This window comes from Haliaeetus leucocephalus, unplaced genomic scaffold, assembly GCF_000737465.1.
Source record: "Haliaeetus leucocephalus isolate CR32 unplaced genomic scaffold, Haliaeetus_leucocephalus-4.0 Scaffold932, whole genome shotgun sequence".
Classification (NCBI taxonomy): Eukaryota; Metazoa; Chordata; class Aves; order Accipitriformes; family Accipitridae; genus Haliaeetus; species Haliaeetus leucocephalus.
The window spans coordinates 15,907,124-15,917,296 of NW_010973368.1; the positions used below are offsets into that span (position 1 = coordinate 15,907,124).

Sequence of the window (10,173 nt, forward strand, 5' to 3'; positions counted from 1 at the left end):
TGTATTGTTCTTCTCTCTGCTAGTTTTAATCTTTTATTAGGCTGTAGCCAGAACCACCTAGCTCGCAGTCCTTCTTCTGGATGCTAATGGAATAATTAATTTCTGTCAGATGGTATGACTGCTTGTGTTTTGGTGTTCCTACAGCGTGCCTTTATTGTCACTTAACACTATCACGTTCATTTGAAAGGAAATAAAACGAAACCCAAGGTCACTACTACATTAAAAACACCCTGTCCGAAAGAAATGTGGATTTTCTTTGTTTCCAGTGCCTTTTGTTTTTTTTTTGCCATGAGTGCCTTTCCCTTTCACTCCAGCCCTTCCTGCCTACATTTTTCAGAGCCGTGGGATCAGATGCCGCTGTTACGGCAGCCTGTCACAGATGCAGCGTCCAGGAGATGTACCTGTCTGTACTTCGGCTGCTTTTCCAGTCTCTGAATCCCGCGGCTTGGTGGGGCAGCCGCTGCCCTAGAGCAGGGTGATCCTCAGGGGCTGTAGTTGGGTCTGGATGTTTCGGACGCCAGCCAAAATCCTCCACGTGAGAAACTGTTTCCTTTGACTGGAAACCAGCCCTAGCAGTAAAAGAAAGAGCCAAGTCAAGGTGGGGAGCAGCCCCAGGTGTGACTTTGAATCCGCTGCCTCCTCCTGACCTTCCCAGGCAGCGTGTTCTCCCGCTGCCCCATAATCTCTGCTCCCAGGTGAGGGGGTTGATTTCCCAGGATTTGAATCTCCACCGCTTCCAGCAATCCTCTGCCTTAATCTGCTCTCTAGTCAGCAGCCGAGTGGCAGAGCCCGTTCCCCTTCTGCCTGGCCTATGCCGGCATCCTTAGGCGGCCGCACGCAGTTGTGGCAGAGACGCGGAGGCCGATGCAGCGTGTGCACGACCGCACGGTAAAACCTCCTCCCGTCCCTCCCGAGCACGCTGCCGAGTTCAGCTGGGGCTGTCGGGAGCCTTGGCAAAGCCTCCCCAGTCTCTCCCACGAAGAAGACCCGCGCGAACCCTAAGCGAACGGACGCCGGCGGTCGTCCAGCCTGGGTTCCTTACGCGTCCAGAATTTCCCCGGGCCTTTCTGTGGGGATGACGAGCTCTGGCTCCTGGCGCTTCGGGGTCTGTTCCCCTGCGAGCCGTGAGCCGTGTTCGTTCAACCGGGGCGTGCAACGCTGCTGGGCCCCGTCCCTTCGGAGGAGCAGACGCCTCGTCCGTGGCTGAGCCACTCCACGCTCCGCTCCAGCCGGACGGCCCCGCGTGGAGCCGCTGCCAACTCCAGCCCTGCGCCCCGGGGTGCCGTGTCGCCCCCCGGTTCTCCCCACGGGCACCGGGGCAGGTCCCGCCGTGGCTGGGCCGCCGTGGCTGGGCCGCCGTGGCTGGGCCGGGGGAGGTCGGCCCCGGTTTGCCCGCTACCCCCCCGGCAGCGGGGCTGCTCGGAGCCCAGCGCTCGCTGCGCTGTTGCCGTGGAGCTTGCGTGCGCTGTTGCTAGGCAGCTGAAGCATCTCCGCTTCCACGCCGCAGTGCCACGGAATTCTCAACTTTCCTCGCCCCTATCTCCCTTCTTGGATTTCGCAGCTATGACTCCTTTGGCTCTTATCCCGCTTCGTTCAGTTGCACTGCTGCGATTTCTAGGTGTTAACCCTATAAACCCTAAAAAGCCCGCGTGGCACTGCAAGTAGGATTTATGGCGGCGAATTCAGGGCCGAAGGAGTTAAAGTGGTTGGCGATAGACTACAGAGGAAATGATTTCTAGCAGATAAACTACTTAAAACGTTCTGGCATTCATGGAAAGGGAGGTTTGTGGCTGCAGTCTTTTGTTCCATCACTGATGGTTCATATGCATAAAAACCCAGACTAAAATATCACTACAAGGTAAGAAAATCAGCTTGAATGGGCCTAATTAATCTCTTCGGTTACGAGACATACTTAGTCTTTTAGTGTCCTCCGCTTGCGTTTACTGATTTTGGTGTAGCATGTGAATGATAATTTAGCCGTGGAGCCTGCCGTGTACAGTATTTGACTTATTTGGCTTGAATAATAAAGATATCAGCCTGTATTCTTGGAGTATACTGCATTAATCAGACTTGCAGGAATGATCACATGGTACTCTATCGCCTTTCCCTGTTAGCTGCTGCTTGTCAGCAGCTGGCTGAGCTGTAGGCTGCAGGCCAGTATCTGCATACCCTTTCTCTTCAGAATATTTCAAATATACTGTCTCGTCATTATGCATTTTGCTGCAGTTTGACAAACTAAATGGTCCTCCTGCACCTTAAGAAGATTATTTTAAATTTCAGAGCATTTGTGTAGTTACTAGGCCATGTATGCATTTGAAGAATTCAGGTAGGCTCTCTGTTTTATGCATCAGTGTGGTTGGTTTTTGTTCTCACAAGGTTTTTGCTGTGTAATGTCAGTCAGCTCTATAGTTAGTTCTTCGATGTGCAAATATTTCTCGCGTTTTAAAATCTCTACCTTATGCATGGGGAGAAGTGCTTGAAGGGTGAGACGCAGGTAACGGCAGCTAACCGCATGATGAAGTGCAAAGCTGGGTAATTGATTATATCTTGCACAAATTTCATTGCCGTGCAGCCAGAAGCAGCGAGTACGGTGTAGTTATAAATATAAGCCAGAAACTGTTCTGTTTAAAAGGGTCTTTGCTATTTTTGGTTCCGGAGAATCTGACAGATGCTTCTTTGAGATAGAATACTGATTGTGATAGAGAAGAGAAAATTGATGCTTGGATTGCATATAGGATTATATTTTATGCTGCTGCAGAGTATACATGTCTTTTTCATAATCTGGTAGCTGCAGAATTTCATATGAGTAACATTTAAAATAACAATATGGTTAAGTTTGTCAGGGTTGGTTTGTTGTTTGCAAACATTTGAGCAACTGTGATTGTTAGAATATAAAATTAGCACCTTTTATTTGATATTGGTTCTGCTCAGTATTGCCTCTGCCCCCTCTCCTCCTCCATCCCCACCCCCAATATAACTCCATCCTTATGCAAGTATTGAGGTCTCTTAAAACCATAACAGATTTTTGAAGACATGAAACAGAATTTCTGCCCTCGCTGACAGAGTTGATTATTTTATCTGCAATAAAACAGTACTGAACTTGAAAAATTCTGGTCAGTAGTTGTGGGGCAGGGGGTGTCTCACTTTTTTTAAAAATTTGTTTTGCTTAGTGTGTTCAGTTCTTAGAACTCGTGTTATAAAATTGTCCAGATAAAATGGTGACAATGTCGTAACAGCATTAGGGATCACCTCATGATGAGTTTGCCTGTATATCATTATTATAATGTATCTTAAAAATACCTTTTCCTTTTTGATGCAAAAAAGGAGATTGTTTGATCGAGTATGTAACTAGAGGAGAGGATGGATTTTCTTTGTATACACAATGAGCATTCTGTATCAAATATTTTCAGATTAAACTTTCTAACCTCAGACGAAATATTACTAACATTATTTCTGCCTTTTGTTAAAGCATGTAATGTATTGGGAATTTCTCTTATTTCATGTTTTGCTGATCGGTTCTATGTGGAAGTGAGTGGTGTCAAAAGTAGTAAAAGCAGCTACAGGACACCCTCCACCTCCCCAAATATCCTGATTCCAGACATAGGGGCTGAGGAGATACAGGCTGACTGGGTATACTTCTCCTGTTGTGAAATGCAGTATGATGCTGTCTGAGGGAGAAGATTTTACTGGAAGACCAGATAATGCTGTGTAACTGCAGTTGTCATAGGGCTCTCAGGAGATGCTCGAAATCTTGACATCGCTGATTGTTGGCAGTAAATTAAGCTGCGAAGGGGCCCCAAACTTACTATGCCACTTACTATGCCCAGAGAGCTATTTGTATTTCACCCAGTTGGTTGAATCCTATTCTTAGTAGAGTGACACTCTCCATCAATCTACATGAGAAGAAAAAAGGTGTTTTAAAACCTCTGTTTTAAAAGCCTTAGCAGTCTTTCAGTGGGTTTCCTAGACATCTTGGGCCAGGAAGACACCTACTTTTATGGCAAGAATGTCAGATGCCGATTACACACCCATTAGACTTATTAAATTACTTGTCGTCCTCTCTTAGACTTGCTTTGAAAATAGTATTAACATTTGATGTGCAGACTGCTAGATCTTTTCTTTTACATCTTCTACACTGGTAGGGCTGTGGTTTCTGTATAGCAGCGTTTAAATGGCATTTATTTTATTAGGCTCTTCAGCGGTGGTTTGTTCAGGTTCTATCTGCATGATGATGGGGTTTTTTATAGTATGATTATTCTCATGCCTGTGGCTATATGACATTTTGATGGGATCAAAACATATCTTGCAAGATAAACTAAAAAAAAGGGTCTAGTTGAGCAGCAGGGTGGAAGTCTCAGTCCCATGGGCTCCTGGAAGCAAAGTTGATGTAGCAGTAGATGGCACTCTTCTCTGGACTAATGGCCCCTGGTCCTTGGCGGCCCTATGCTCTTTACAGGTGCCATTTTCCATGTGCCTAAAACTTAAGTTTGCACTCATCTGTCATCTTAACTTTGACCTGCAAGCAGATGCTCACATGCACGTTGCAGAAGCATGGCCGTTTCCGTCTTTCAGTGCTCCTACATGGCTTGAATACCCAGGTGTCTAGGGAAGTGGTAACCCCACTGGTGCCTGCTCATGCAAACCCATGCATGTCATTTCTTTATGTGCTATTCTACATTTTCTTCCTGCCTCCAGGCTGGGCCTTAAAGACCCATAGAACTCCCCGGGCAGGCGGTGGGGGCTGTGGCACCCCCCGCGGCCCAATGCCAAGAGGCATCACTGCAGTCCGGCTGCCTGAGTTCCCCCAGCAGTTTCAGTTTGATGCAGCCTTCTTCGCTTCCCTGGCGAAACAGTGCTGGTGTATTTTTGTGAAGCGTTAAGCAGCTGCTGAACCTCTTTGCAGGAGTATCTCACTTAAGGGCTGTAAGTGACCCTGGTGTGCTGCTTGTGAAACACTTACTTGTAAAGCCCTTTGGGATGAAATATTACCCTTGTGGTTACTGGCTGGATGAACAGAGACTTAAGCTTCAGAAAAAATAGGGGCTAAATCCATTGAATAATCTCATAGTTCCTTGTGTCGGCCAAGCTTGGTTTATCTTCCTCTTGGGAAGAACCTAATATCCCCTGAAAAACTTTGATTGCTTTTAAAGCAAGGGTTAAAGGAGCTAAGCCCCTTCTCAGTCTATATAGGCTGCTGATTTCTATGGGATACCAGTTGGGTCCATTTTCTTACTGATTTTCTGCACCGTCTTCATAAAACCCCAAAGCTCACATACTTTTTGTTTATAATTGGAGGTAAGATTGTTCGTCAGCCACTTTTTTATGATCTCCTGCTGACCGCACTGTTGTAAGATGACTTTGCACATGAAGCCAACAGGAGGATGGTACACTTGGCCACAAGCAGTGCTCCTCATTTTGTATCTTCAGTCCAGATTTAGCTCTCGTGCAGCAGAACAAAAATGCATTTTTTTTTTTCTTTTGTTGCCATGCCTTTATCTTCCTGGGATATTACTTGGTATTCTTCGCAGTGAGCTAGTGTCTGTCTATTTCTGATACACCGCCCACCATGGCATCGCAGTATTTTTAACTGCATCTTCTATTCCTCTATCCACTGAGCAAAACCGAGAATGCTACAAGAGGGAAGATGAGTCTCTCAAAGAGCTGGCTATGAACAGAGGAAACAAAACCCACTGATGAATGGAAAGCAAAGTTCAAAATGAATGTAAAGCATTTGGGTACCATGGTGCATGTGGAACCTCTCACCTCCTGATCCCCAAGGCAGCAGCAGCGGTCGGGCTGTGCCTCCTGGGACTAGGCGATCCCCTTTGTCTTTGAGCAAGTGCAAGCATTGAATTTACCTTACCTATAACCATCTAATGATTGCGTTTAGCTGCAGAACTGGAACTGAACCCAGGAATTCTGATGCCTAAGCCTCTCCTTTTACTACTGCCAAATGAAAAACTGAATACCCCAAATTAGCGAAGAATTCTGGTTTTCATACGATTCTGCAAAAATTAATTCCGGCAGCAGATGCCCATCAAACACCTGCTCTGACTTTGGCTGCAGCATTCACTGCATTACGGCCAACAGTTCAGATACCTCCAGGGTGGGTGGCACATTTATTAAAGAACAGTATAAAGGGCAAGCACAATCATTTTGTAAAGGTGGATGTGATATTAAAACCTGAAGGCAGGTGGCTTTTCCTTCCCTCTCCCCCAAAGAAATAGCAAGATGGTTTATGGAGGGAGCAAAAGGCTAGTGCTCCAAAGGGATGCAGGCCTGTCTCCTGTGGTTTCTGCTGCTGAAATTTCCTAAGGAGGAGGCCTTTTAAATAATCCCAATTTTCAGAAGTTCAACTGCAGTCTGAATAGTCAAGCAACTTCAGGAAGCTGTAGGTGAGGCACTTGAAGGGATTTGCTTGTGTCATGAATTGCTCTTTAAAAACAACAAAAAAAGATCTGCTGTTCTTTTCTACAAGAAATATGATCATACTGATGAGCAAGAAGCATCAGGAGAGTTGCCAAAAGACTGTTTCTGTTGCTACAAGAGTGTAGCTTTTGTGGAGAGGGGTAATGGTGTTGCAGCGCTATGGAGAAGTGGAACAAATTGTTGTTCCAAGTTGGTGACTCTGACCTCCCAGGTTAGATGGAGCAGCTAGTGAAAAACACACCAAATAGTGCAGTTAGTCTTTTCTGACAAGAGGGAAAAAGAATCAGGGAGTTATTGTTGCTGAAGTCAAAAGGTGTTAAAATGAAAGGGAGCAAACAAGTTTAAAATGGAGAAAACCCAAGGATGGTATTTTGGCAGACCATAATTGGTTGCAGTATCTCAGCCCCTTCTAACCTGTGTTGCTGTGTTGCAACACCAATTGCATTGTCACGTTCAAACTATCCTATAGGTGCTTAATAAATAACCATAAATGTGTGAACCTAGAAGCCAGCTCAGCTTCAGCAGATAAGTGATGCTGCAGGCCTGCAGGGTCTCTCTTGCTCAACGCTTGCTCCTCCTTGGACTGCATCCACCAGCGAACCAGCTTGTTATGTTCCTCTCTTTTGTCCTTATGTGGATACGGGGAATTTGAATGCAAAACTTGATAAAAATACATTGTTGAGAGGGAAGCTTTTGATTACAAACAGCAATTGGCAAGTCTAGGCATTCACATTGCAAATGTGAATATTCCACATCATGCATCTCATCAGAGAAAATGCATGTGCTTGGAGGGGGCAAGTTAGGGCTCCTGTAAGGTCCATAATACCTTTTGCATCATTCTTCACTTAAGAGTTCACCCTTCAGTTTGTGACCGAGAGGCTAAATTTTATGGGTTTGTTCTGAAACAAACTTGCACTAAATTAAAAAAGGAGAAAAAGGAACTAGTTGGGTTGGGGTTTTTTTTTGCTGAAGGCAGTTGCCTGAAATGTGCCCTTTGATATTTGAAATTGATTTTAGATACTTGATTTTTGGACAGTTGGTATTTATCCACACAAGACATACACCCTGAGGAAATGTTGCTTCCTTAAACAGCAGATTGAATCAAATATTTTTGCTGACATATTTTTCCCTGTGACAACTGACACTGCAGTTGCCTCATATTTCAGTGGTTTAGCATAGAGGCATTTGAAGAGAAGGAGAGGAATACTTCTAAGGCAGTAATATGAGAACACCATTGCTGGGAATGAAGATAAGCACGTACTATTCTCATAGTGGCTATGTTGTAATATTTCTACTGAAGGGGAAAATAGCTAGAGACTCTTTGTTAGAGATGGTGGGGTTAGGTTTGGCCCGATTTTAAGAAGAAAATATTGTGGTGCCTGGGAGTATAATCTTATCCCAGATATAAATATGAAAGGAGATTTATCCCAGGATGTTTATTGGACTAGAGGAGCTCTGGCATGTATGTTAGGAGGTAAATCCCAGTCACATTAAAATCAATGTAAATTGTGTGAGGGTGTGTATTTAGTGCCTGAAACGTGGGGCTGTCTGTGGAAGTATGCAGTGCTGCCATCTTTGCCTGGGTGCAACTGTACACCCTATAAAGCAACTGTCTCATTGGTGCCAAAGGTTTGGAAAGGGTACCTGAGATCAACTGCAGTATAATTCATTTGCAAAACGAAGAAATTTCCTCTGTTTTCCCTTTGCCTTCTAGGCGTGGTAACCTGTTTTTGCATTCTTCTGTTGTCTCTCTCATCTCTTCTACATGTTTATGCCCCCCTCCCTTCTTTCAACCATCCTTGTAGTAATATTCACAAACAAGAAGTGGCTTCTGTTGTTTAATGAGGATCCAGACACACTTTTCAGAACTGAAGCTAGTTATCAAGACACATGGAAATTGATGTCAATCTTTAAAATGAAAACAAACACATGAGTACAGATGGCTTCTTTAAAGAACAGAATTTATGATAAGTTTTAAATCCACCTGTGGGCATCCATTAGAGCAAGTCGTTGCAGTCCTGCCTGCCTCTTTTAAGCCTGAGCATAAAGCCTATAAAGATTTGAAGCGGTTTAGTTGAACTGTCCTGGAAAACAGCTGCTGCCCACTGCTTCTTACCTGCAGTGCCAGCTTCTTAGGGACGGCTGCTTGATTTTGATATCCTGGTGTCTTCTGACAGCCGATTATCGCTGTCCCTGCCCTTAACTTCAGATACATGACAGCGTGGATGTCTGACTTCCCTCTTGCCTTTTCTTGTGCAGCAAGGCCAAACAGATCAAATTGCTGCTGTTGCTATTTCTGCTATTCATAAGGTAGATACAGGATATGGGGGCTTCTTCCTATGATAGATTTTAGTCCTTAAAGGTCATCATTGCCTTTGAAGGGGAAAAGTTTTTTTCTACTTATTGTAGCAAGAGCTGGGCTGGAATCCTGACCTTGTTCTCCTGGGAACTGGTATGATTCCTGCAGGAATCAGGAGCACAGAGCTGGAGGGAGTGACCTGTGCCTCTCTGATTTTGCACAGGAGGAAGGATAGGACCTCACAACATCATCTGCGAGGAGAGGCTGACTACACATAGCATCAGCTCAAACCCCATCCACATAAGCTTTGTGCTCATCAACTAAAAGTAGAGAAGGTATGGTGCTTATGGGGAAAAAACACTGGCAAGAAAGGTGATGCTTCATTACTAGAAGCACTTTTCATCTGAGGACCTCAGCGTGCTTTTAAGGAATGAGCCTTTCACTCTCCCATTGAGATTTTGCGTGAGAACAGGCAGAAACTAGGGAAAGTTGCTCCCTGCCATTCCTACAAATGATCCTGTGCCCAGAGCTGTATCTCAAACCCTCGTTTAGCTGTAAGATTTTTCCAAGCCTGCAGCCTTGCATCCTTGGAGAGTTTCTGGGTAAGGTGTGTCCATTCACTTATCTCAGCTTGGGATCACACAACCTTGCGTGATTTAGATCAGCTGCCCATAAAATGAGGTTGAAAACTCCATGATTTAAGTGGCTCATACAAAGCTTCATGAAGGTTTGTTAAACCACACACATGAAAAAAAAAAAGGAGCTGACAGGACAGTTGAAAAATCAAAGTTCAAAAGAAATGTTGATGTTTCTTCATACTAATATGCTGCTGTGTTGGCTCACAAGATTACACAGAATTAAAATCAAATGTTTAGAGTTTCTTCCCTTTAAAGTGATATCTATAGTTGCAGATGACTAGCTGACCAGCAGCTGGAGAGCTTCTTCATGCCACCCAGGGGGAACATGGATTTAGTTTCATGCTTTGGACTGCACAACACAGCTGGGTCTATCTCCTCTAGAAACCATTGCCACCTCCTGCTAGGGACTAACGTGGCTCAGGTAAGGTTATGAGAAGAAAAATTTGTCCGTTGGGTGTTTGCAGTATTACCTTTCAAAAGCAGTTAGAGAAAGCTGACACTTGGTTTTTTCTTCATTGCAGTTAGTGTAGAGCAGGGGAAGGTGAGGAGAGCGAAAAGTCTGTGGAATAGCCCATTTCTTTCCATCTAGGTGGAATGAAAGAAAAGCTGAGCTCCGAAGAGGAAAGGAAGTGACTTGGGTAAGAGGAGCGTAGAGGAAAACTTTCCCAGGCAAAAGATGCGTGTTGCAGGTGGAGTTGATATTGCAAAGTGGCATGAAGTTTGAGCAATAACAGTCCAGCAAAGATGATTGCTAGGCTGGGCTCAAGGATGATGGCTCTGTTTCACAGATGTAGAGTTCAGGGTTTG

The 10,173-nt window shown here is 44.8% G+C and overlaps 1 protein-coding gene across 1 annotated transcript in view; it reads left to right on the plus strand.

Moving 5' to 3' along the window:
• The first annotated feature begins 2,235 nt into the window (after positions 1-2,235).
• The window catches only part of EVL (Enah/Vasp-like), a 134,697-nt gene continuing 126,759 nt past the window's right edge, over positions 2,236-10,173 (plus strand). Inside the window, exon 1 of the mRNA XM_010583936.1 lies at positions 2,236-2,326. Coding sequence (XP_010582238.1) covers positions 2,304-2,326 — 23 coding nt within the window. The 5' untranslated portion in view covers positions 2,236-2,303. The remainder of the gene's footprint in view (positions 2,327-10,173) is intronic.